General features: G+C 43.6%; 1 protein-coding gene across 1 annotated transcript; it reads right to left on the bottom strand.

Moving 5' to 3' along the window:
* Nucleotides 1–742: 742 nt before the first annotated feature.
* Nucleotides 743–16,323, bottom strand: KLHL42 (kelch like family member 42). Its single transcript, XM_067531025.1, has 3 exons — nt 15,337–16,323; nt 5,934–6,127; nt 743–2,429 (listed from the first exon to the last, which is right to left on the bottom strand). The coding sequence occupies exons 1-3, from the start codon at nt 16,194–16,196 to the stop codon at nt 1,978–1,980; spliced, it is 1,506 nt and encodes a 501-aa protein (XP_067387126.1). The 5' UTR covers nt 16,197–16,323; the 3' UTR covers nt 743–1,977.
* Nucleotides 16,324–27,839: the final 11,516 nt, after the last annotated feature.

The following is a 27,839-nucleotide window of genomic DNA, read 5'->3' as shown; positions in this document are numbered from 1 at the left end:
GCTGTCATGGGGTAATGGCCTCCTGCTCATATCTACCCTAAGACACTGAAACTACGTGCTTTGAAAATATAAAACAGGGACTTTATAAAAGTATTCCATTCCGGTCAACTTATTTCTACCCTGGAGCAGATGTGATTGCTCAGTCTGCTTGGGCTGGTGTAACAGAGGCAGCTGCTCCTTGTGATTCATTTTCAAAACCATGACCACGCCCGTGGGCACAAATTGCATACACATAGTTTGTGTGTCTAGTTGGAGTGCAGGGACTACCTTCAGTGCTTATGCCTTCAGCTGCCTGATTGCGGTAGTCAAACTAGCAGTGGCAGTTCATTTTGTGTGCACAAAACCTGCAGGCACATATTCCCCCTCTCCTCTACCCTCCCTAACCCCTCCCAAAAGAGGCTTATATGTTGATTGAACCACTGCAAGGGATCAGCTCAAATTCTCCATCTTTCCATGTTATTGTACACACAAGGATATGGGGCCCAGTTCTGGACCCAGCAACATCTGTGCTATGGACTGTGAGAAAGCTGTGACAGGGCTCTGCAGATACCTAAGGGGATCCTAAGAGAGGCTTGGTCTCCCCTAAGGCAGGAGACTTTCAAGTGTAAGACTTTCTTGACTGTCCAACTCTCTCCTGGGTCTGGGGAGGAGTTGTGGACTCCACCCAGGCAGACAGAGTGAAAAGGCCTTTCAAAACTTGTCAACCAGCGAAAGAAGAGGGTCCCATTAGAATAAAGATCTCCCCAGGCAATTTGGGAGGAGCTGTGAGGAGAGGAAGGGAACCCTCTCCCCAGAAAGTGACTCTTCCCACATGCCCCAAATTAGCACATATGAAAAGTCAGAGATCCAGGTTTCATCTCTCCCTGCCCCTTCCCTCTGGGGCAGCAAAGGGATTACCATAGGCCAGAGGGTGAAGTAACCCATTTATCAGCATCTGGTAGAAAGGGAAAGGACCAGGATTCATGCAGAGCTGCTCAGGTGATTGTTGTGTTGGTGGCAGTTCATTTTCATGAGTTCACCTCTCCCCACCACACCTCTGAGCTGCCCCGCCCAACTTTATGCACTGGGCTAACCAACCCCAGGATGGAGCCAGCCTGCTTAGTGATCTGGGGCTCAGACGCATTCTACCGCCACGTAGCCTACCTCCAAAATGTCTTTGTTTCTACAATTTGATCTTAAATGCAGAGTATTTGGAGAAGCTAACTGAACAAATCAAAAATAAATTTAAAAATCACTTCTCCCACTGAGCCTTTTCCCCAACGGAGTTTAGTGCCCTCTTACCTGTGGGTTTCTTTCTTTTTTTTAAAGTAGGGAGTAGTTCAATGCCTGTCACCAACTTACATGAAAAAATACCCAGAACCCTGGGCAGCACTTTTAAATCTTTGTGCAAATCTCCCCACTGCCTATATGGGTGTTTCATAAGAAACTATAGGAGAGATTTCGAATCCCAGTGGACACCTAACTGCCATTTATGCCTCTGAAAATCTCCCTCACTCCATTACTGTAGAAAAGATAAAAATATTAAAGGACAAATAATCTCATACTTTGTGCAGCTTACAGGATATTGCCAGACGCCAAACCCTATTTAAAAATAATTCCTTATCTTTCATTCTTCTCTTAGTTTATTAAAACAGAAATCCTGCTTGTTTTCCTTTTGAATTTTATTAAAAGGGGGCTGTAAAACTAGACCAATCAGTTTCACTTTCCCCTTGCTGTATCAGGTACCAACACAGTGCTGTTGTCTCTGAATTGCACACATTGCTTGGCATTGTTTAAATAAAAAACAACAAAAAGTAGGTTTAATTGAAATTTTCAGAAATTTCGCAAGCATTTCTATTGAGTTTTGCAACTTTTTTTTTTTTTTAAACAGAACCAATAGTTCATGCATAGGCTTGTGTGACTATGTCCCATTCAGAAATGAAAATAATTTATTTCTTCCAAAAATGACTGATGAGGTGAAAGGAAAAAATGGTGTAATTACACTTTTGTCGTATTGGGCAAATACATAGAGCAGATCAACATGTTTTGTCCAAAGGCTGGAAAGCGTCTAAGTGATTCCCAACTGTCTGAAAATATGTTGTACTTAAGAAAAATACGGTGTTCCAAGCTTGTAGATGGCGTAATATCTCTGCTCATTATATAGATCCCATCATTATGGAGAGTACAAGTCAAGTTGAGACCTGATTTGGACGTGTTTTCCTTGAGGTAGAGCCATTCTCTAGTAGCAATGTTGTAAGACTTCACTGTTAACATGTCCTCGCTTTGGCTGGATTTTTGGTTAGGTCCCAGTTCATGAATACAACCCCCTACCAGGTAGATGGTTTCCTCCACGGAGAGCATCTGCTGTTTGCGAATGTGGACATCACACAGCTCAAAGTTGGTCCAGCAGTCAGAGATGGGACAGTACTGCAAAATGTTCATATTCCTGTCTGAAACAAAGGAGAGGTTTTTATGCAAAAACTCAGTCCACATCAGTGGAGGACTCTTCCTTCTTACACGGCAGGAGTGCCCAAACTTACTGACCACCCGATACTCCGCTCCCGCTGCAGGGCCACCACCCTGCCACAGGGCAGAAACTCCGAGCTCCCCACCCCAGTCTGGTAGGCGGAGAATAGGGGGAACATAGAGGACCCTGCGAGCCACACTTTATCTGTAAAAGAGCCGCATTCGGCTCATGAGCCACAGTTTGGCCACCCCTGTTATACAGTATGTCAATCAGTATTAGAGATTGTTGATTCAACTCTTCCTTGTAAATAAATTAACATACGACAAGCAGAGTTGGAAGAGACATTAATTATTTAGAACCAGTGTGAACAATAGATGGACAACCTTTTCCTTTTTGAGAGTGGAGTCTCTGATCACTCTTTTCTTTTGCGGAGGGAAAGATTAAACTGCTTTTGGCACTCCGATTACATGATCCAAGTGGTCTGGGTATGAAGGGAGTGAAGGGGTTAGTTGAATAATTCCTACTTGTTAGCTTGTGTTCTTTTTAATCTTTGGTCACTGACCGATATTTGAAAATTGCTCCACTTCCCCCTGCAGAAGATATTCTCAGGTCTCAGCCAGTGATCACAGATGAATCAGATTTTCATGAAAACACTAAGTTTCATTAATAGTTGTCAGGCGATGATTTATCACCCAAACTTATTCTAGGGCATTGCATTTCACTCCACAAATCAAATGTTTATGTAATAAAATTAATAAATCCAGTTATATTTCAGCAAGTGACAAGAATGACCTAATGGCAAATTTTCAAAACCTCATAAAAACAGATCTTGTCAAAACAATTCAAAACTAGGAGCTCAAAGCTGCAGTGAGGGATGGAAGGGACAAGAAAAAGTTGAGGCCCTATCTACACTCCAGTTACACCACATCAAGGCATCTGATTATAACAGTTATACTCAGAACCGGTTACAACATGGTTCTATTTTATGGTATGGGGGACCATAGCCATGTTCTGTAATTAAGCTTGGTTAAGTTAATGTAGAATAGACAAGAGCCTCAATTGATTAATAAATTAGCTTTCAATCTCTGGGTTCAAATCCTAGTTCAGTTCACAAGTGAAAAAGTGCATGGATACCTCAGCCTGGTCTCTTAGAACTTGGTCCATATCACAAGTCTACTACACTTGACAATCTCTACTTAAGACAGCTCCACAATTGGAATAGCAGATGGTATCATAGATCAAGATTGATATATACGGGCAAAGCTTCATGGGGGCATAAATACAGAGCAGCAATGGATATTATATGTTGGTCAGGACTGACATATATTAGCAGAGCTGTATAGGGAGAAGTTGCCATAGCATTTGCTTGCCCTGTGACTGGTTCTAGACATGGCTTATAATTCTATACTTTCATGAACACTAAATTCACTTAAAGGTTTTTGTTCCATTTACTAAATTTAGTTAAAGGTATGTATAAAAATGAAGCATCAAACGCTGCATCTGCATGACTTCAGTCGATATATAACCTAACATTCTTTGACTCTTCTGTCTGAATTCCTAGCAATCTAGCTGCCATAAGAATTCATTGTAATCCGTTACCCAGAAAAAAGAAAAAGACTTGCTGTGATTGGAGAGACAGCTTTATAAGTGAAGTTCTACTGTGATTCGGAAGCACTATTTCGAATAACTAACTCCTACTCTTCCCATTTCCAGAGAAAACGTAAAGACAAAGTCAGATATTTCCCTTCCTGAAGTGGGACTTTTGGAATATATCATACTCGGAAGGTGTTTCACAAGTGAAAGATTACAATTTGAAAGCAGCTGTTTACATGACCACATGGGTCATTAAAATTGCAGGTGGAAATTGAGATCCTTCTACCTGTTCTTGTCAAAATAGCCACTTTAAAAGACAGTAAAAGACTTCTAAAATATTGGAAGGAAAATAATTTTATATTTTCCTCCAAAAATGATATTTTTCCCAGTACACAGGTCCCAAAATCAAACATTTCAAGCAATCACAATATCTCAGATTTATGGAGGAGAATCCCTATATAAACAGTAAGTATTAATATTATCCGAGCATCTGTTTTCTAGAGCAAAACACATGCCCCACTCTGTTGTCTTTCACAAGATCAGATATGCATAAACACTCTCTCCTTCCACAGCATTAGCATTAACTGGAATGACCTGCCAATGTTGTTTGTTGCTGTCAATTCTAGTGCCTAAATTACATAATTGTCCTAATCCCCACAGCAGTCAAATAAAAAGAAAATATTTAAATTTAACTTAAGCATCGTTACTCAGGACAGCATTTACACAGAGACTTAACTTTGAAGTCCCTGGGACTTGAGCATGTTCTCACAGATAACCACGTGCTTACATGGTGTCCTGAACAGGGATGGGGTTAAGCACATGCTTTAATGCCTTCTTGAATCTGGACCTTAATGACAGAGAAACTCTTCTGAGGAAGGCAAATTGGAGGGACTAGAAGTTACCATGCAGTTTTAATTTACTTGTGAAGCACCAAGACATTACAATGAATGGCACTGTGGAAAACTCTAGTGTGGACAAATAGAGAGGGGCTATTATATTTGTTTTCCTCCACAATTCCAACAGAGTAGACATGAACAGTGTTTCCTTTTTATTTCTTTCTCCATCCATGCAGCACAATCACTGATGATGTCAGCAGCAATGTACCCATCTTTGCTTTTGTCATTACAAGGTAAAGGAAAGCTGCACAGCAATGGGAGGCTGGAGGAGTAACGGAAGGAAGCAGGTTTCTATTTATCTATATCACACAAAAATGATGGCTATTTTTATTTATTCCTTGGCAGAGCAATGGAAACACCAGCTTGTAACAGTTAAAAGGTGAACTGAGGTGTGTGTATTTTTTAAACAAAAAAGCTTTTTTGCTATCTTAAACCACTAAGAGAATACATTACAACAACAAAACTATTTTCAAAGGAAACAAAAGATTTTACCTGCTGAGACGTTTGTTTCATCTGCAATCACCACCACCTAAAAAGGAGAATACTGATCTGCATGCCTTGAAGTGTTTTAGGATTTGTGATGGCATCAGTTATTATAGAAATACTAAACCCTGAGTTCAGGTACTGGTAGGTGAGATGAGAAAAAGCTATCAAATATGTCATTTTTAAAATGTAGGTATTTGTCTGCCAAAACCAGTGTGCCCACGGTTAGGTTCCAAAATCCATAATTAGAAATTAAGTAAAAATGGCTAATTTGTAGAGGTGCCAAACACATGCAGCTCCTTTAGAAGTCAGGTCACTTTAATACAGGCACTCTGGTTCGTAATTTTTGGCTGATAAGTATTTTCTACCCAAGTGATTTATCTTAGGTTATGTTTAGTATTTATGTTTAAAGCCTTCCACTTCACCTTTAAAGGCAGATTACATTTCTTGAACAAATTGGTTGTGGATTTTAAAAGCAACAGGATTTTAAAACAACAACAACAAAAGTGTGTTACCTCTTGTAGTATATCCTCCGACAACATAAATTTTGCCCTTGCATTCACAAGCTGAGAATTCTGCAAGAGGGTTTGGCATAGATGCCACAAAATTCCACCAGTCGTGCTCTGGGCTGTAACATTCCACATTGGAAAGGGATTGACCACCAATGGCATACAGCTTTCCGTTTACAGCCAAAAGCTTAAAATTGGACCTAGAAGACACAGATTGGAGCAATGAAATAGACAGCACGTGAAAGAAAAAAAACAAAAAGGAAAGGACGTTATTTTTATTATGGTTCCAAGATACCATCATCACGTCAAATTTGTACCATCAGCCAGTATATTATACTGTCTGAACTGTTTACTCTGTGTCCAAAAGAGATTGTAAGGCTCTTGGGGCAGCAACCGCATCCTTTCATGTTTACAGAGGGCTGAGCACACTGGTGGCACTCAGGAAATAAATAATAATGTTGAGCCTTTTAAACATCTTATACTTAGATTTCAATTCAATTCAATTTAAATTTAGCTATTTAGCACAGTAATCTGTTCTAGCAGGCTTGCGTTTTATGTTTGTGTATTCTTTTGTGACGTGCCTCAGTACACACACGTACATGCACACATGCGCACGCACACACACACACACACACACACACACACACACACAAAAATATTATTCCAGCTAGAGTTTCCAAAGTTTCATGCAAAAGCAGATTAGTGCCTAAAATTGAGCACTGTCCCTGGTCTGTGGTAGTGTCCCAATAACCCCTAATAAATAAATATTTACAGGGTGACTCACTCCCTGCAGGAGATGGAGAGGAATATCTCCTCTCTATTTCTCTCTCTACTTTCACCACCACAATCACCCTGAAAGTAACACATTTTGGTTGTTCTTCCCTCCAGTCAAGGGCTAGACATAGTCACACCTTCTGAAAACTCCAGCCACACAATAACACAGAATGCTGAGCTCAACAGACCAATGAAGTGGATTTGGTGTCACAATATCAAAGTTCTATATTTTCCCCTCCCATTTTACTTCACCGTGTCCCGTGTATTTCACAGGCTGCAAAGGGAAACGTTGCCAATGATTGCAGTATCACTTTGCCGCTTGTGCCTCGAAACAGAACGCATGGAAAAACATTCCAGAGACCACAAGAAAAGGGGAGATAGGAAGACACAGAAAAACTGAGGCAAAGGGGCGAGATGGGAAAGAAATCCAGAACTGGATCAATGGATAATAAAATTGCTCCTTCAGCACTATTTGTTCTGAGCCAGATCCAGCAGATTTTACTCAGGCAATACTCCTATTAAGTTCAACGGGTGAAATTTACCGCTATGAACTGGACCCAGCGCAAGGCCATGGAATGCCCCACTGAAGCCCACAAAGGCATTAGTGGTGCATTAGCTATGTGCTGCCCTTTACACCAAAAGGTGAGTTTCACTCAGTGTGAGCATGAGGTGCCAAGTCAGTAGGAATACTAAGTAGGTTTGCATGGTTATGTCTGAACAAAATGAACCCTGGCTGGCAGCAGACCACCCTGCAATTTTTTGTATTAAATATATTTGCAGAAGTGTGTGTGTGTGTGTGTCGGAGGGGTGGGGGGATCTCTTTCCAGGTGGAATCATTTTGTGCTTGTAATCCTGAGACAACTCAAGAAACTAAAATGCTTCTTTGAAAGAATTATTTGCTTTTTATTCTGTTTGTGCTATCGTTTGCTATTCAGTCACTCTGCACATCTTCAGTCATTATGTTTCCCAGCTTAAAGAATCTGGACTAAAGTGGCAATATTGGGTATGAAATGAGAGCAATTACTTGTAAAAAAAACCCCTTTCTCTTTCAAAGAGGCGTACCTGTTTTAAAAGCTACAGCAGGAGGAAAAAAACACACACTTATGAACTACTGGAGTTCCATGTCTGAGGAACTGTAGGTTGACTATAAATACATTTTAGAAAATAAATGTATCCTTTAAAATTAGTAAGTTGTGAGCAGGTCTGCAGCTGTGTTTGTCTGCGTGTTGTGGAGGGGCAGGAGCAGAGTTTCTCTTATAAAATTAAGTCACTTGGGCATATACAATGTCTTTCACCTGATGGCCACAAGACACTTTGCCAAGTTGGGTGTTTACCCCATTTTACTGATGAAGAAAGCTAAAATACAGAGAAGATAAATGAATTACCCAAGGTCACAGTGTCCTGTGGAGAACAGAACTCAGGTCTTCTTAGTCATACTTAGCTGCTCTAATCACCAGAAAATGTGGCCTCCTGCTGCTTTCCTGGTATGGAGATCATTATTATCACATTTATCTGATGGCCTCGCTATAATTGGAGGCCTTGTTGCAAATATAGGGACAGCCACTGTGTGAATGATGTATGGCACAACCATCAACTCCTAAGGGGTTCGTGTCATATATTCATGCGAAGTGTTCAAATGATGTATCTGATTTCAGCACTGGCTAACGTGGTGTTCAGAGCATACCCCTCAAATATATGAAATCTAGCTACAGCACTAACTAAAATATTTATTTTACTCCCAGGCACTGATGACACTTTTTCAACGCTTGGACCATAACTTAGTAGAGAGACTGTCTTGAACAACCACTCGCCTTTGTGTACCAGTTACAGCAATTGCTTAGATGAAAAACTAACCTTAGGAAAGTATTTAATGCCTTTTTAAATGTGCTTCAGCAGCTGGAAACAAAGAAAGCAAGTACCATACAACAAGCCAGCTTCCCACAACCACTAGCCAGTTTTCCATGGACCACAGCTTGGGAACCACTGATCTCAATGCAGGGTCAAATCCATTCCTGATGAAACTCCACTGACTTCAACGGAGTTACACCAGGAATCAGACATTTCAAACGCCCCTCATCAAAGGATGTCACTCATTTTAATCCCAAAGCTCTGCACAAATTTGTTGCCCTCTTATTTTATAGTTGAAAACTATTACATCAGAGATAAAGACTCATGAAAGTGTGGTTACAGAAAGAGTTGTTTACACTACAGGGATGAATCCTACAGCATTTTAGATTTCCTGAATGAGTACAGTAGAAGCCCGTTTATTCAAAACCCTCTTACACGCATTATCTGAATCTCCTCCTTGTCCCCCATGTCTCTCGTGCTGGGGGACAAGAAAGGGATCTGGATAATGCAGAGGTTTGGATAATTGAGCAGACCCCCAGATAGGACTGCAAAGAGGAGGATGAGCCCCTGGCCATGGGGAAGGCCACCCTGCTGCTCAACGGCCCTCTGAGGCCACGCTGTCATGGGAACGAGTGACAGGGCTATGACAGTGGAGCCGCACAGGGCTCCCTGCACAAGGAAGGCTGCAGCTCTAGCAGGGCAGAGCAGAGTCCTTCCAAGAGTCTCTGCTCTGCCCCGCACCTTGCGCTTGCAGGAATTGGGTGTCACTGGCCGAAGGGAGGGAGGAAGGGGGCAGAGCAGAAACCCCCGGCCAGGACTGTGAGGAGTAGGACGAGCCCCCAGCTGTGGAGGGAGGCCACCCTGCTACTGAATGGCTCCTGCCCTCTCGATTATCCAAATACAATCCATATTTGGGCCTTGGCAGAGCAAGAGGTATGCCTGGGATGAATCTGGCTTTTTACAGTAGAAGTGTTTGCAGTAATTCCTGTCAGACAGGAACTGGGAGTGAGGGGACAGAAGTGGGGAAGAGAAGATCTCTTCAGGAGGTAGCCTGTAGGTCTTCTAATCCTCTGTCTATGACAGGGGTTCTCACACTTTTTTGCTGGGACCCCCCTTTGAAAAGGCTGTGATGACCCCCCCACAAAAGTGATGACCCCTCCCATGCCATGCCATCCTTACCAGCATGCATGGGAGCTGACAGCTTGCGACCCCCCCATAATAACCTTGCGATCCCCCCCAGGGGTCACGACCCCTGGTTTGAGAACTCCTGGTCTATAACTTCACCAGGAGCAGCTCCTCTCGTCTTCCTGTGAAAGTCCTGCAGGTGGCAGTGGCTCAGGCACAGATTGCTCCCATAAGCACTGTTCCATATGCACCTGCATGCTCCCAGGCTGGTGTTTACACGGGCCTTCCAAGCCCGGGATATTATCTACCGGAAAAAACACAACACATCACGCATTTTGGAGCAAAATAACAATTAAAAATACAGTCAATGTTGGCTCATAACACAAGGATTCTAAAGGTACAATAATTAAAAATAGTAAGTGTCGCTTAGTAAAACGAAAGGGAAAAGGACTGTTCATCAGTACACAATCCCTACGGCTCCTTGTCATCTCCTCTCTCTTCCAAAAGTAATGTTTTTTCTCACTAATTCTACTGACCCAGGAGCATGACCTCTGCATGTGAAGTTACTTCCTCTTAACCAGGGATCCTAGTTTTTTGTGATTAAAAAATCCAAAATTCTCCGATTAAAAAAACCTATCAAAATCCATGTTTTTCCATGATTAAAATTAAATGTTGAACAATAGTTTTCCTAGCCACAGTATATAGAGGTATCAGTTAAACACAATATTTTACTGATATACAGAGGAACCCTGTTTATCCAAGCCTCCTTATCCGGCTCTCCATATTACCTGAACCACCAGCCGCCCAGACTGACAGTGGCAAGGCTCGGGCCGTCAGCCCCGGGCAGCTGAGGTTCGGCTGGTCAGCCATGCCTCCCTCCCCCATCTTAAAAGAAGAGATGGGAAGCACTTTGCCAATTCTCCTGATTATCTGAATTTCTGATGATCTGCTCTGGCCCCAGTCCCGATTAGATTGGATAAAGAGGGTTGCACTGTAAATTTAAAGCTCGTTACAAAATCAACCACAAGAGGGAGGGGTTGCGCACACTGAATAAGTGACACTGGTACTTTCAGTAACATTTAGTTAATATTGGTTTTTATTTTTTCACAATGTAAATGTAAAAAAAAAAAAAAAAAAAGATTCTCTGACAAAATGCTAATTCCGTGTTTTTCCACAGCAAATGGATTTCTAGGATCTCTGTTCAGAACACTCAAGTCAGTTCTATAAAGATCGTGTTTCAGTACAAACAGTGCTTGTTGAACGACATAACTTTAGAGATAGGAAGTAGGATGTATTGGGCAGGGCACTGGATTGGCACTCAAGAGATCCAGGTTAAACTCAGCCATAAACTTCCTGCATGACACTTGGCAAGTCACTTAATCTATCCTAGGAGTCAATTCCCCATCTGTAAAATGGGGATAACACTGTTCTACCATACAGAGATTTTTATTTGCACAACACTATTACTGATTGTGAGGCACTCCAATACTATGGTGATGAAGCACCTAAGTACTTAGGATGGATCACAGCTATAAACTAGATTGGAATTACTCATAAACAATCTTTAAATAGTCTTTAGGACCCAATTATAAAATCCAGCAAATTTTTAAGGGCATGGCAATCCTTTTATTAGTAGCCACTCAGCAGAGTGCATTATCTTACTCCTCAACTCGCTCTTTTGGCCATGAAGTATTTCAGTTCACTTGGGGCCAAATGCAGGTCCCATTAAAAAGTCAGAGTCAAACAATCAACTTTAATGTGACCAGGAGCCCTGCCTCAGGGTATGCAACATTGACCCATGAAATATAATTGCACCAATTGATCCAAGTTCCCTCCAACAGAGAAACATGTGACTGCCCTTTCTCAAAAGCACATTGAGCAAATGTCCTGTTTATTTGACTAAGACTCCACACACTAAAAATATAATGTACAGTGCAGCAATAAGAGCCATGGTTCATCTCTCTGTCTAGCATAAATGCCTGAAGTTCTAGTACTGCTTTTGCCGAGGCAGTGTCTGCACCCTTACTATACAGCCCTCCTTTTAGAGGTGAAATTGTTCAACTACCATTCCATTCGAATGCCCGGCACACACCTTAAGACATTTTGGTCACATAATGCGATTAAAAAGATAAGTATGTGAGGGATGTTGTAATGTACATGAGACTTTAAGTTTGCATAGCGTAGATAGGGCTTGTGGTTTTAAAGATGCCACAGCATGTTTCATAAAAGGAGAAGTTTGAAAAAGTCTCCTTGGCAAAAATTCCCCCAACCGTTGCTCAGGGTGATGTGTATTCACTGGCTGCCACCATATTCTCAAGAGGCAGAAGCACTTCCATAGAGTTGTCTCCAGTTAAAGAGAATGCAGGATCGCCAGAAAAGAGAGAGATTACTGCAGGGATTATGATCTGCTGGATTACTCTTGCTATCAATTCCTGGAGTGAAACTCTCCACAGCTGGCAGCAGCATACTCTCAGAGAAGGGCCCATATGTTGAGAGTACTATGATGTGGTCTTAGGCCATGTCTATATTGACGGTGACAAATTCGCCGCCGCCAGATCAATCTTTCTGGATCGATCGAGCGGTCAGTGTAGACCTGCTCAAATCAATCAGGAAGTCGACGCTGGTAAACCGCCCCAAGTAGCGTAGTGCTGCGTAGACAGGAACAGCGCAGTGTAGACAGTGCACAGAAGGGAAGCAGAGCAGTCGACATGAGTTACGCAAGCTACTCTGCGTCGTTTGCGTAACTCCCGTTGACTGCTGCCGAATCTCCAGGTAAGTGTAGACCAGGGCTTAGTTTGCATGGTAAACACTGTATTTTCAGCAGGACCCCAGCCATAGTTCAATGCAGAAGTTGGTTGGTGCACAGTGAATGAGACAGGGTCCTCTGGAATAGGAAGAATGGTCTTCTGGTTAAGAATCTGAGACCCTGGAGATCTGAGATTTATTCCTGCTTCTGCCACTGACTCTGTGTGTGAACTTGACTAGTGATTTAAATCTCTATGTGCTCCAATTCCACATTTTAAAATAAGGATAATAATACTTCCCACTGCTCCCTGGGATATTTTCCGGATAACATCACTAATGCTTAATTCATTAATGCTTTTGAGATGCTAAAATACTATGGCAATAAATCTCATAAAAAAGCCAAGTAACCAAACTACAAAGAGAGAAGAGTCAGGCTTTCAAAAGCTTGTTGGCGTGATTCATAACTGGGATGGAAGCTTTTGAGGCAGGACAGTGGATTCATTGTTGGTCCGTTTACGTTGGAATACCTGTACTTTCTTGTTTATTTCATTAATATAAGATGCCCATGTGTTTGGCCTATACGCAATCAATAAATGTATTCAGATTAGAGTGGTGTTGCTCCTGCAGAACCTGATAAGAAAATAAAGCTAAGATTTTTTTTTTTTTTTAAAAAGGTGCCTAAAGTTAGGTGCTTAAATCCATTCTTAGGCACCTAAATAAATGGCCTGAAGTCAGATGGTGCTGGGCACTTTTGAAAGCTAGACCATTTATTTAGGAGCCTAAAAAGAGATTTAGGACCCTAACTTTAAGCACCCTTTTTAAAAAACTGTGGCCTACATTTTTAACAAGTGTCATTTCTTTCATAGACCCCAAAAAAAGGGGGGGGAGGGGGGAAGAAAAAATGATGTTAACATAATATTAAGATATCATTGTTTATTTTAAAGTCTCAGGAAATGCATGCTCTAGAGTTCCTATGGCAATATTAACTAAGGCATGTAGCATATCCTTTATAGTGTGTAATATACATTAATCAAGAGAGTATATTACATGTGAACTCCAACTATGCACGTGACTCAGCGGATATCTGAAATGTTATGATAATATCAATTTCAGAAACTAATTTGGGATAACCCAAAATTTAGGTAATAAGTCAGATTGTCAGTTTTACCTGTATTATATTATACAACAAATAAGGAAAATGGGAATAAAAGAATACACTACATATATGCAACATGTCCAATTTACTGCTGCTGTACTAACCTTTAATTTTGCATTTCCTGACTTTTTAAACATTTTAACTTGTACATGCATAAATATACAGATACATAAAGATACATAAATATAAAGCACCAATGTATGTTTCTCAAAGACAAATTTGTCTCCTGTAAATACGATTCAAATGACTATATTAAGTCAGCTGGTAGAAGACTAGGGATCAACTTCTCTTCAGGTCAAAAGGGGTTAGTCATGGGATTAGTTCCCTACTCAAAAAGGCAGGGGAAAGAAGGGATACCTGCAGGGCCTGATCCATGTAAGCGTGAATGTTACATTCAGCAAGATGCTGAGTGTTTCACAGAGAGGCTAAATGCCCTCAACTCCCACTAACTATTCTTCAGTCAAGGGAGAGATACCAGCACTTATGGATTATTTCAAACTTCTTAGTCTTTGAATGACCCTTTTCAGCCAGGGGCATCCAGCCCAAAAAAATCTGTGCTGAATGTTACCATGCTTTGGAAAGCACACACTTCTTGTGCAGCAGATGCGTCGTGTGTAGTAACATCTTTCCTGTCAAGCTCATATTACAGCTGAAAAGGTTCCATCCTGCAATTTAATCAACACAGGATCCATGCTCATGTGTTGACTTCAGTGGGACACTTTATAGGTTGACCCTTACGCCTATGCAGAGTTCCAATGAAGTCATTCGTGTTCTGTATGTACACAGAAATTTATCTGCAAGGATGAGGGCCTATTAAAATCTTCTCGTTTTCAAACACTCCTCAGTGAGGACTATTTACATGCCTAATTTTAGAGTTCAACTATTTTTGCTGTTTTCATCTGTTTTTGCTGAGAATATATGTTTTCATTAAATATATTCAGTTTTACAATAAGAATTAAACAAATCCCAAACTTCCCCGTAACGTTGTCTGGTCTTGACAACTTGTAAAATTGTGTAATTGCCTAATTCTATTGGAGATCCTGTGAACCATGCACTATTTGGAAACATATACAAGCTGTAAATCATTTACCTTTTCCGAATTGTCCTCTGTTTCTTCAAGAAAAATCAATAAAAACACATAAAAAACTCACTGAGTTACACGGGCCACTTTCACTGAGTTATAAGAAGATACTTCATCAGCTTTGAAAAACAATTTAAGCAGCAGCAAGGGGGGGGATGCTGGAAGAACCAATTTCAGGACAAACATGTTCCTCAGGTATACTAATCTGAAAGCTCTCTGGGGCAGGGACTGTGGTGTGCACAGTGCCTAGGCTCAACATCTGAGTGCCGCAATACAAATAATAATCTGTTGGTGGATCTTGACTCTGATGTTCTGCAGGCCATAGACACATGGATCTTCCATTGACACCAACCAGGATCTCCCTGTGTGTCAAAATGTGCCATGCAGAGACTGGGGAGGAGACTTTTTGCCTTCATTATTTTACCAAGAATTTCTGTTTTAAATACAAACCGATACTTGGCGACGACTGGACCTGACTCATCACCCCTCCGCATACTGGGTACGGTCATTAACACCCGCAAAAAGGGAGAGGAGGGGAGCGTAAAGCACTGCTTACAGGGATGTAAATGACTCCCCAGGGCGCAGGACAGGGGTGAATCAGGCCCTACCTCTCCGGAGCTAGTCGGTACCCACACAACTCAACAGGAGAGATCTCGGGCATGCCCCACGGCTGGGTTTACCTCTTCTGGTTCATGGAGGCCACCTGACTCCATTCATTGAGGCAGGGGTTGTAGCAGTGGGCAGCCGAGATCTCCTGGCTGGTGATCCGGTAGCCCCCGACGATGAAGAGGTAGTTGTCCAGCGTGGCCGAGCCGTAGCCCCGGACGTTGACCAGATCCGGGGGCAGGTTGTTGGCCAGGGGCAGCCAGCTCTGGGCCACCTCGTCGTACCTCAGCATGGCCCAGGGGTGCTCCTGCAGGTGCCGGCAGGGGGCCGGGGCCGGGCCCAGCGAGGCGGCCCCCAGGAAGTCGCCAATGGCCAGCAGGGCGGCGCTGCCCTTCAGCCGCCTCTCCCGCAGCTGCTGGCGGAGGGCGCCGGGCAGGAGCAGCGGGGGCCGGGCCTCGGGCCGGCGCAGCAGCGGGTGGTAGTGGGCGGCCATGAAGGCCAGGCTGGCCTCCTGCAGCTCCGGCAGGCCGTAGACCCGGGCCAGGCGGTGCAGCTCCAGGCAGTTGCCCAGGCGGACCTGGGAGAGCAGGCGGCGCAGCAGCGGGGTGACCTGCAGGTAGGAGGCGGCCTCCACCAGCTCCTCCAGCGGCGGCTCCTCCTGCTCCTGCTCCTGCTCCTGCTCCAGCCGGGCCAGGCGCGAGGTGTTGATGAAGTCCAGCACCAGCTCCAGCCCCAGGGCGCTGAGCCCGCCGCGCAGCTGCTGCTCCTCCGGCCCGGACCCCGGCCCCGCCTCCCGCATGCCCGAGCGGTACAGGGCGCGGAAATAGTCGCTCTGCTCGATCAGTTTCCGCTTGCACACCGGGTAGCACCTGTCCCCCAGCCGGATCCGCACCACCACCTCATCCCCGCCCGCCGCCGGCTCCGCGCGGGACATGCTCGGCTCCGGCCCCGGCCCCGGCCTCCTCCCGCCTGGGCCCGGGGTGGTTCCTCTGGCGGCGGCGGCGGCCCCTCGGCCCAGCCCCGGCTGCTGCGTGCTGCAGGCCTAAAAAGGCAATGTCGGCGCTGCCCCCGCCGTATGCGGGCCGGCCTCGCCAGGCCCCAGCGCCCGCCGCCTGCCGCTCCCGGCGGGGCGGAGCCCGGGGCGGGATTTCACACAGCCGGGGCCAGCAAGGCCCTCGGGGGGCGCGGCAGGTGTGTCCGAGGGGCTGTGAGAGCCGCCCTGAAAACACACCGGGGCGTGTCTGCGCCGACCCCCGCTCCTCTTCCTCGCTGTCAGGATCCGGCTGATCGGGGGTGCTGTGCCGCCCAGGGAGAGGCACGGACGGGTTCACCGAGCTGAGGGGAAAGGCCGGAGGGACTGGCCGTGAAGGCAGTGCCCGGGCTATCGGTCACAGCAGTGCCACCGCCTTCCTGCCGCCCCATTTCTCCCACCCCTTGTCTGTCCTGTCCCTTTGGATTGCAAGCTCTCTGGGGCAGGGACTCTCTCTTACGCTGTGTGGTTTGTTTGTGGGGCCCTGGTCTTGGCTGGGGTGTGGCAGCGCACACCCTTAAGCCCTACACACTTGTAATAACCTGCGTACAAGCTAGGCCCGGTAAGGTGTCATTCGAAAGCTAATGGTTTGCTGGTTAGCATTGTCCTGGTAAAATACGTGTGGCCACGTTATGTGTGAAGTGATAAGATTTCCCTGTATGACGTTATTAACACATGGTCCAAACCACACAGCCCCACACAGGTCTGTCCTACACAAAGACGTGTGCTTGCTTTAATTTGCATGCAAGCAGGCAGGGAAAATAAAAGAAGCTCAAACAAGTGGGAAAGAAACCATCAGGAACATCCTTCCACACAGATTCTATGTCTCCTAGTTCCCAGCGGAAATGTTTTTCAAGAGAGGAACTGAAACTATTTAAAAACAAACAAACACAAAGGGACAAACACCCCAAGACACCCTCTCTTCCCCTGTCCGGCATCACATCTAAGACGACAAAGGAAAATAGCCATTGGACTTGGGAGGAAGGGGTCCTGACCTGAAGTGTGTGGTCAGTAATCTTGCTGGAAGCATGTGGTGAGAAATTGTGCTTGAATCTAATATAGTTAAGTTAGGCACTAGAAAGTGTATCTATTTTTCTTGTACTCATTTCTGACTTTAATACCTCATTAATGCACTCTCAAAATCTTTTTGTAGTTAATAAAATTGTTTTATTGTTTCATCTAATCCAGTGTGTTTAAATTAAAATGTGTGGGTAATTTCATTTATCATGATAAACTGTTGTGTATATTATTCCCTTAAAGAGTAACAAACTTAACATATCTGGAGTGTCTGGGAGAGGGCTGGACAATGTAGGACATACATTTCTGGGGGGAAGTCTGGGACTGAGAGTGTGTTCGGGCCACTGCAGTATAACCAAGGCTGGTGAAAGCCAGGATGTGACTGGCAGGCTGCAGTTACCCCAAAACATCTGGAACTGGCCTGCATGCTGGTGACTGGTTGTTACTAGTCCAGGCTGGAGGCTACCATACCACGGCATTGCCAGGCACCCCAAATTAGAGGGCAGGGGTGACAGCCCCCCAATGGTTTGGATTATATCCTAGTACGTTATAGGGATGCAGAGGCAATACTGTAATACAATTAAATAAATAACCACACACTACTGTGTGAAAGATCACCATCTTACAATTGATAGGTTTTGTCCTTGGTGGTTGTACTCCTTGGACTATAAAACAACAACAAAAAGCATTGAAAAGTGATGCCACATGGCAAAAAGAGTTTACCCCTTAGAACCAGATCCTCCCAACACTTATGCACCTGCTTAACTTTATGCCTGCGAGTAGCTTCACTGATTTCAGTGTGATTAGTCACGAGTATGCAGCACATGAATATTTGCAGGAATGGACCTGTAGTGAGTTTAATTCAAGAACAACCACATGTCTGAGCAGCTCCGTCTGATAGGGAGATAAAACAAGTAAGGAAGACATGTTCCGGGGGGTGCTGCAGTCCTTGGGTGCTGCGGATTGCGAGCAGAGAGCGTGGCGAGAGGCTATCAATGAACAACTGCAACTGAATAGTCAGGATAGGAAGGAGGGTTAGGAGTGGATGATACAGCTGCTCAGGGAGCAAACAGACATGCTGAAGTCCTTGACTGAACTTCAGGCAACACACATCCATGCTTACCTCCCCCTGCAGCCCATACAGAACAGCCTTCGATGCCGCTCCCCCCACATTCCTCACATGTGCCTGGGCTGTCACAGTACCCCACACACTCCACCCTGAAGGAGCTGTTTCACAATGACAGCTGGACATACGCACAGCTGTGAGCGCCTCCCTGGCAAACCTGGTCTTGATTTTCATGTTCCTTCCAGAAAATAGAAATGTTGGAAGCGGTGTTTGATGAAAATGTACTTATGGACAGTGAATGAATCAGGTGCTGCAAAGACTTACGCACATGCTTAACTTGATGCATAAAGTGTATGCACATGCTTAACATGCAGCATGTGCATAAAGGAGCTGCTCTGACCATGGGAATATTTCCCTCATTGAGCTCTAACCTGCTAAAAAGGCAGCGCCAGTGCTCCTTTACGTGGTGAAAGGCACGTTCAACAGTCGTTCTGCATCCGCTGTAACCCCCAGGGTGGACTTCCTCACTCCAAACTGAGTGCAGCTGATCAGTAGCAGTCTGGCATTGCCAGCTACCACACAGCAATCGCTACCCCCTTCTCCACCTTTAGGGCAGCTCTCATTTCGATGTGTTGCACATAGTTCCAGGAAGGTAGCTTTGTGCACCCAAAAGAGCTGCAGCCACTGCTTGCCAGACCTGCATAACGATGCGAGCCCACCATTCCGTGCATGTTTCGTGAGCACAGAACCGATGGCCCACCGTGTGCCACCACTCATGAATGCCAACGGCAATCTGGAATTGTTTCTGTCCACGGCACACAGCAGGGAAGACACCATGGTGTCATTATTAGATTCGCAGCTCAGGAAATGCTGCAGGATCAGCCGTGTGGTGTTCATAACGTCCATCACAATAGTGGAGAGCAGTGCGGGAGCCAGGCTTTCTGACCGTGATGGCAGATGCAGCGTTTACAGGGTCTGTTGGAAAGCGGCATGGAATGTACTAGGAAGCCTATGGAACAATGAGACAGAGAAAACTCCATCATGGGATGCTGAATCCACCCCCCTGAGGCACTGCAAACCCTTCCCAGAACACCCAGCGGCAGTGGTGGAGAGCTGCACAGTGGGATAACTACCCATGGTGCATTGCTGTCTCTGTTGATGCAAAAGCACTCACTGTGGACGCGCTTGGCCATCACAAGGCCTATTGTGTGGACGTGCACAAGCAGTTTAATTACAGCGGTGGATGAATGCTGATGTAACTTAAGTCGACTTTACCGTGTAGACATTGCCTGAGTAGTGTGCAAGGCTAAACAATTAAGCCTTGCATTGCTTCACCAGCTAAAAAGGGCAGGGTGACAACTCACCCCTGCCCAAATTGGCCATCACCGAAACACATGATCCTTTGGCAACTAATTTTTACTCCAAGCCCATAAAGTATACTTTCAATATAAATATATTTTTCTTGAAGTATTACATTCATACATCTCACGATGATTATGAATCTTGACAAGTTACGAGCTTTTTGTAGATACCTTACACGTTACTATTTATGGCTAAATATCCTATATGACACATGCTTGGTGTAGTGAGTTTGTCAGGTCTGAGGTGAGAGGTGTTTGAAAAGGACAGGGACCCTTTGCTGTGTCACAACTGGATTTTAGTAATAGCATGCAGTAGTGTGATAGCTGCTGCATAGGCCAATACGCCAGGGACTGAATTAGACGAAATCAGGGACCTCCACAGCTAAAATCATCAGGTTCCACAGCTGAAGCTAAAGAGGCAGGCTCTGTTGTTAGGAAATGTAATATATTGACCTCCTCTGTAGCCTGGGTACAGAGGGGGACCTGTAACACACACTGTGATGGGTGGGTTACATACTTTCTCTGGGAGCCCAAAGGGGACAGACACAAGAAGTTTGTCTCAAGCATCTGAGACCCACTGTGGTTTGAATCCCAGACAAGTCCTCAATCTTGGGCCAGGTCAGCTATTATTTGGGCTAACAGGAGGGACTGAACCCGGGCCTTCCACAGCTGAAAGCATAAGCCTCTACAGTGTGAGTTGAAGAGTCAGCCTCTGTAGCTGGGGACTGTAACAAACTCACAGAGGGGGACACACAGCACTTACTGCCTAAGGGCGCTACAAGTGGCACCATGAGAACTCACATGAGATCAAGGCTCCAATGGGCTAGATGCTGGACAAGCACGAGTAAGAGACAGTCCTTGCCCTAAAGGGCTTAAAACCTAAACGGACAAAGGGTGTGAGGAAAGGACAGTTATTCCCATTTTACAGATCGGGAGCTGAGGCACAAACGAGACTGAGCGACTTGCCCAAGGTCATGCCCAAGGGACCATTCGCTGCAGCGACTATATCCGATGGTGGGCTCAGGTCCCCACCCCATGCAGCATGGGGAATTCACCCTCCCTCCTGGGATGTCCCAAGAAGGGACTGGGATCAGAGGATCCCCCCGGTGGGAATTACTGGTCTTCTGGCCAATAGCTCCTCTGGGAGCCAGCCACACGGCCCTTCAGATCATCTGGAGGCACAAGGGACCCTCTCCCTGCCTCCCCAGCGGCGAAGGCACCGTCTCTGCAGCAGTCGAGAGCTCTGGGGGCCAATCTGTGGCAGAGCAAGGAAATGAACCAGAGTCTCCTGCGTACCAATCCAGTGCCCTAACCACAGGGGAACACTGCTATGTTTATTTATTTAAATAAACCTTGGGTGTTGGCAATCTGAATACAACAGCACTATTCTCGTACATGAGAAACAGAAAGTGAGTTACTATAAACAGAACGTAACCCTCACCAGCCTAATATCACTGTCTAAGGTAAAGGCGGTGTAAAATATAAACAAGCAACACACATGGGGAAAAGTAAATTACATTTTAAAAGTTCTTTCAGTGTTGATAATCTAAGATGTGAGCAGTAACAGGTGAGAGAACATTTTAAATACATATCATTATCAGTATCTCTGCTGTAAAAAGTTAGAGCTACGTTCTTTCCTAGTGTATTGCCAGTAATTCCTAGGGAGGAATTAGCCCCAGTGAATTAAGGTCTGTTGGAAATGATGAGTCAAATACTGCTTCTACTTAGCATTTTGCTTGTCATATGATACAAAACAGGCGCATCTGGAACATAGGAAGTACACTTCAGTATTTCAGCCTTAAGAAGATCAGAATTGCAAAAGGCTACGTCTTTTCTGAGAGAAGCTGATTGGAGCAGATTTTATTTCAGCTGCAGGCTTTATGGTTCTTGAAGGAAGGACTGCTAAACAAGGATAATCCCCTCCTCAAATTCCCAGCCAAACAAAGCATTTCTTGTAGAGTTCTCTAAACATTATGATAGTCAAAAACCACACTTTTAAGCAGTCGGTTACATTTCATTCCCATTATTTTCAGCTTATTTTCTCTCTCTTTTGATAGGCCATTTAATATGTTCTTTTGCCTGCAGTGAAAATTGTTGCATATTACATACTTGAAAAGAATGTGATAGGGAAGAAAAACATATTGGCTTTCTTATTTGTTACAAAGCACTTGACTTTTCTTTGCTTCCTTCATTTGTATTTATTAGCGGCTTCAGGCGCTGTTTCTGAACGCAAAGAAACATGCCAACTGTTCTTTTCTTGGTAGGTATTCTCCATGGATCATGAGAATATTAAGTCACTGGAGAATAGAAAGGAAGCATGTATGCTCAAATCACTGCCTTGACACTCAATCTATTGAGTATATTAGGCAAAAGACTCCAGTTTGGAATTTCCTTGTAATTGACTCAGGTGAAAAGTGTTCCCTTACAAAGCCTGAATAAGTGTCAGATAGGTAGAGCACTCTCTCTGTCTGTGCATGCCTTGAAAATCACGTATTAGTAGACATTTATGTTTAGTGGCAGTCACAGATATATCCCAGGCTGAAGTTCTCTTGCTTGGTCTATAGGTCTGTCTAGACTAGGATAAATGGCATGGTGAAAAAACATGCTGGATAACACATTTTAAAGTCTTAGTGTAGCCAGGGCATGTTGTGTTTCAACACATAATAATTGGAGAAGGGGACCTTTAGTAAACTATCTGAGCTGTGTGCAACTTGAATTACAAAACCCAAAACCACATTCCACTCAGCTAGTTCTTGGTTCTGATACAAACTTCAGTGCATTAATAGGTGGAGTTGCTAAAGTTTGTGCCCCTTTGCGATGAACTTATGCCCAGTTTAAAGTGAATCTGGGCAGATTTATGTTTTCATATGTGAAGTTGGTTATGCATCGTTTTAACACAAAATCAGTTAAAACTCAATGGGCTTTGGCTTCAAGGTTTTGCCATGGTTGATTTGAATCCCAAACTCAGAGAGACTCTCTCTTTCCCCCATCCCCCAACCTAGGACCAATGCTGAAGCAACGGTTCACAGGAAACCCTATAAACAGAAACTTCAGCATTTCACCTAGCTCTACTATTTAGCTGAGAGCAGTCTGAACCAAAACCCTCGAATCTGATCACCCCAAACCTTGAGGAAGGATTCAATTATGGGCTTTGTGACTGAACAGTCTCTCTGTGCTGGTCCAAACCCAAACCTGGATACTAACCTTCAAATGGAGCAGGGTTGAAAACTTTTCAACAACAGTTTTCCATCAATAGTCACAGTTTCATCAAAATCATATGATCATCAATCAAATGTTTCATAGGAATGTGTCAATTTCAACAACATTTTTAATGGGAAAAAGTCAAAATGTTTCATTTAGATGAGGTAAAATATTTTGTTTCAACCTGGTTTTGATTTTATTTTGACGCATTTCAACATTATTGAAACGATACATTTCAACACTGTCAATGCTAGGACTCAAAATCATTGAAACAAAATGATTCAACAGATCAGAATTTAATTTTTTTGGAACTTTTGTTTCACAGGAAAATTTGAAATGTTAGCTTTTAATTTTGATTCACAAGAAGCAAAAAAACAAAAAAACCCAATCGCAACTGTGACACACTGTAGCCCATGTACACCTTTATGGTATAATCTGGGTATCATTCATGTTCACCCTTCTAGTGTAACTGCGTATTGTCTAATGCAAAGTATGTCATGTCAGGTGTTTTTGGAATGCTCATGACATACTGAACATTATTGTTATGGTAGTGTGTCTCCTGCAATGCCAGACATACATCGTTATGAAACTCTCCTATGTCATATCCCCAAATGTGCATCTCCCATGGCTTGAATAGATCCAGGCAAACACAAAGCTGAGTAAGGGTTCATGCGTTGCAGAGGCATGCATACAGGAACAATGGACTGGCCTGAGCACCTGATAAGGTGACGCTCATTTGACTCAAATGGAGGAAATCATGCCCATTGCTAGACATGGCCGATCTTTGTCTCTGGAGCTCTCCCTTGGAATCCATCATCAAAGCAACATGAAGGACTCTGACAAACTGCCCAACGAGGGCGAGAGGGGCTGGCTGCAGGAGTCGTCTCAGCCAGCCTGTGTGGTAAGGTAACATCAAAGACTGAAAGGCTACCGCAATGTTGAGTTTAGTTTAGGATGTGATTTATCTGTTAATTAATTGTGATCAAACCTTCTTTCCTATGTTTATGGCTTATAATCACTTAACATCTTGTTGTAATCAATACATTTACTTGTTTGTTTTATCTAAAGCAGTGCATGTGGATTGAGTATGTGTAAAGACTTCACTTAGAGAGACAGAGCTGGTGTATATCAATGTATTTGATAAATTGACGGACTAATGTAAGGAGCTTGCAGGATGCCGTGTACAGCACTGAACTCTCTAAAATGGCAGTTTCTGGGGTTGCAGCTGGGACTGAGGGTGTTTGCTGGGGGTCAATCCCCTTAGCGGCTGGCCAGAAGTGCTCCTTCACTAGGTCAGGGACCGATTACTTGCAGAAGGCTGGGCATGGGCTGACCCCAGAATGGGTGGTTCACCCAGCAAAGCAGAGTAAGTCAGGGCACAGGAGTGAGGGATTGGGGTGACACAGCTACACACCAGTCCAGATTGCGGGGGGGGGGGGGGGCATCACACCCACAAAAAAAAAATTTAAAAAAAAATCAGAAATGGTGAATTTTGCTGTGAAACGACAATTCCATTTTTGACCAGCTCTCCTTTCAAACTGTAGGGAAGTTCAGTTCTGAGGTTTGTATCTTGCTCTCCTCTACTATTTAAGGACATACCTAACTCTCTTCAACTCTAGTATATATTTCAGCTCCATAAACTTACAGAAGACCTGGGAACAGATTGTTAAATGTCCATGATAGACTATTGCATTAGACAAAGCAAAGACAAATACATTCCAGAAGAATGAGATATATAAAAACTTTAACACAGATACTGCAAGCAGATCACCGGACCTGTACATAGCCCCATTGACTTTCCCAGGGGCCCCATATGGCTACAAGGTCTGTCCACACAGCCCGAGTGCAGGATCGAAGCATTTATTCCTTTATTCCGATTTGCCAATGCATTCTAATTTCACCCATTTCAATCCCCTCTCCAATGCTTCTGTACACTTAATGCCAGAACACCACTTTACAGTCAAACAAACAAGCAGATACATTGGCATTTGGAACTCTAATACTTGGCAAAGACATTTATTTTTCTTTTTTGTTTGGATCTGGCATAAAAGAGTTAATGCATGAGAGCCATCTTCTCTAGGGAGCTCTTGGATTGTGCCATTATCCCTGCCTGCAGGTAGAAAACGTCAAGTAGCAATTTTCATTTATAACAAGCATTGCTACAAAGAACATTCTCCCCCTTTGTTGTTGCTATGTTACAAATCTCTCTGCATAACAGGATTATAGAGAACCATAATTTTAAAGAAAAAGAACAATTGCCAATTTGTTTCCCAAGAGTAAATCTTAGAAGAAAGCTCTATGAAATAATACTGAAAACAGGAGGTTCTTGTCCGATGCTGAAAAAGTTCTCTTTGTAAACAGAAAACATCTCTACATCCCTCCCCTTGGAGCACATGGAAGAGCCAGCCTTTCTGCAGGTGAGACACTGATATTTGCTTCTTGTCATATCCATATTAATATTATTTTATTATTTAAAATATATGTATGCATCTCCCCATAGCAGAGTCATCATTAAATGATGCAAAAGATGGAAGTGATTCTGCAATTTAATAGACAAGTAAAGTGTCCCCTTTGTTGGGAATTGTCCAGAGTAGCTTCAGATACTTTGGATGGTAAAATCTGTTTACATTTCTTTAAAGAAAAAAAGGGTGAAGATTCCCTGAAGTTATTCTCACTACAGTTATTTATCCAGAATGGGGGAGGAAGGGAGAATTAAAACTAATGCAAAGGAAAAAGGAAGCTATGTACAAGCCTGAATGGAGCACTCTGCAGAAGAGCAGAAAAATTATACATAGGTAATGAGATGAGAAACACAGTGGCAACACCTATAGTTTGCCAGGCTGAAAAGGTCTTGAATGTACATTGAAATAGAGTATTTATATGCAGAAAGCTACTTGTTACACACATGGGGCCCAATCCAGCAAACATTTATTATTCTCATGAGAAGTCTGCTTTGGATCTGTGCTCTGTATAGATAGCATTTATTTACAGGCTTAACAGAAAGGATAGTACTTTAGCATTTGTCACCTGATTGAAAATGTGATGCATGAAAATTAGTGATTGCCAGGTCTGAGTGACACCTTAACCTTCATACATGGTTAGGTCCCAGCCCTGAAATTTGTCCTGTCCAAGCAAACCTTGTGCCTGTACAGTGCCACAGTGAAGTCAGAGGGGCTGTGTGTGGCTACTGGGGTCCATCCACATGGAATATGTTCTAGGGTTGGGGCTTTAGCGACTAATTCCTTTTATGAAGGGTGTAAAAAGAACCGTTGATTGTGCCTCAACTGTGCAGGACAGCAAATGTGTATGAGAAAAAAGTACAGCAGAGTTGAGATAGTATAACAAGGGTTTTGGCAAGTATACTTACTGTTACTATAAATGTGATGGGCCTAATTCTGACCCCCTTATTCATGTGGAGAAGTAACATATTCTACACATAATCCTATTTACTTCAAGTGAGAGTAAGGTACTATTCAATGTAAGGAGGAAAGAATCATACCTTCTATGAATAATTTGTTTTGAACCCAGTTGATCCCACTTGCTCCACCATCCTTCCTTAAATGGTTCAGAATATTGTAAGTTTCCTTCATGGGGAAAATAGCAGTGGGAAGAAATAGGACTAAATAATTTTTCAGGCCAGTCTTGTAAAACAAAACAGGCTCAAAATGCACAACAAATCGCTGGAGGGAATGCCATGGTAATGGGACATTCTCCACTTCTGGGATTGTCCAAAATCAAGCAACATCTGGCTAATTGGAAAATTGATGAAAGAGTTATTTCAGGGATATAGATAGCCCCAACCCTGATTGTGATGGTGTGAGGTAAATTATTAGGATTATGTTAAGATTTACAAAAAACTGAGCACATATAGGTATCTGTTTGGAATCCTTGTGACTGCAGCCAGAAACTGTATTCAGTAACTATGGCTCCAGTCCTGCCATGGGATTCATGTGAGTGGATCCATGCTGAGGCCCATTAACTTCAATGGAGCACTGTACAGACATAAGGGTGCACCTGCACTGATCTCCTTGCAGGATCAAGGGCCCATGTCACACAAAAAATACCCACCAACAATATGTAGTTGACAAGAAAAATTCAGAGATGTGCATATATAAGTTTGGTGTTTTTAGGTGCAACCGGAGGAATTTTCTTGGTGTTCTCTCTGCTGAAAAAATCACTCCCCCTTATAAAATATATATTAATTGCAAATGATTGCTCTTCTAATGACATCCTTCAAATCTGCACATACAGTCCCCTCATTATAAACTAACTGGTGTACTTTAACATCTTTAAGCTTTTTAACAGGATTGTCATGTAAACAAAGGAGGAACTCATGGAGCAGGAGAGATGTTCAAAAAGCAGGGGTTAGCTGGCATTTGCAGAGCGGGTGCTTGAAGAACTGCAATGTAAAGCACTAACTGCAGCTGCTCACTGTTACAATGTGAGCATGTAGAATGTCAGAGCTTCTACAAGATCAAGCATCAGCAGAAAAATCCACGCAAGCTGAATTCCTAGTCATGTGGAACTTAGAGATGGAAAAGCCCAGTTAACTATTTAGTCTATCCACTGATACATGCAGGATGCAGCCTCCTCCAGGGATTGCCAATTGTTCTTGGATCTAAACAAATAAAATACAATGCTTTTTGAAGAAGTGTTTGGGGGGTGGGAGGTAGAATCAACTTCCCACAGGTTGTTGCTATACAGCAGAAATAATTTAAATACTTAAACTGTAGCTCATAAGGACTGGAAATATATGTGTGGCCACCACTTCATTCAAAAAGTAACAGAGACTAAACCAATCTCTTTCTTCTGTGTTAAGTGTAATAATGAACCTGAACCAGGTGGGAGACCTCTCTGTTCTCAAGTGATTGAAATATTTGCTTATCCAGAGACAGAACTGGG

The sequence above is a fragment of the Emydura macquarii genome, unplaced genomic scaffold, assembly GCF_026122565.2.
Source record: "Emydura macquarii macquarii isolate MOO-44397 ecotype Brisbane River unplaced genomic scaffold, CSIRO-AGI_Emac_v2 contig_3122, whole genome shotgun sequence".
NCBI classification, from domain to species: Eukaryota; Metazoa; Chordata; order Testudines; family Chelidae; genus Emydura; species Emydura macquarii.
This window is presented reverse-complemented; position numbering and strand designations above follow the sequence as displayed.

Coding starts and splice junctions, on each gene's coding strand:
- KLHL42 (XM_067531025.1), bottom strand. CDS start 16,196: ATGTCCCGCGCGGAGCCGGCGGCGGGCGGGGATGAGGTGGTGGTGCGG. Junction 6,128..15,336: donor GCCTCCATGAACCAGAAGAG/GTAAACCCAGCC, acceptor TGTGTCTTCTAG/GTCCAATTTTAAGCTTTTGG. Junction 2,430..5,933: donor CGGAGGATATACTACAAGAG/GTAACACACTTT, acceptor CCTTTGTTTCAG/ACAGGAATATGAACATTTTG.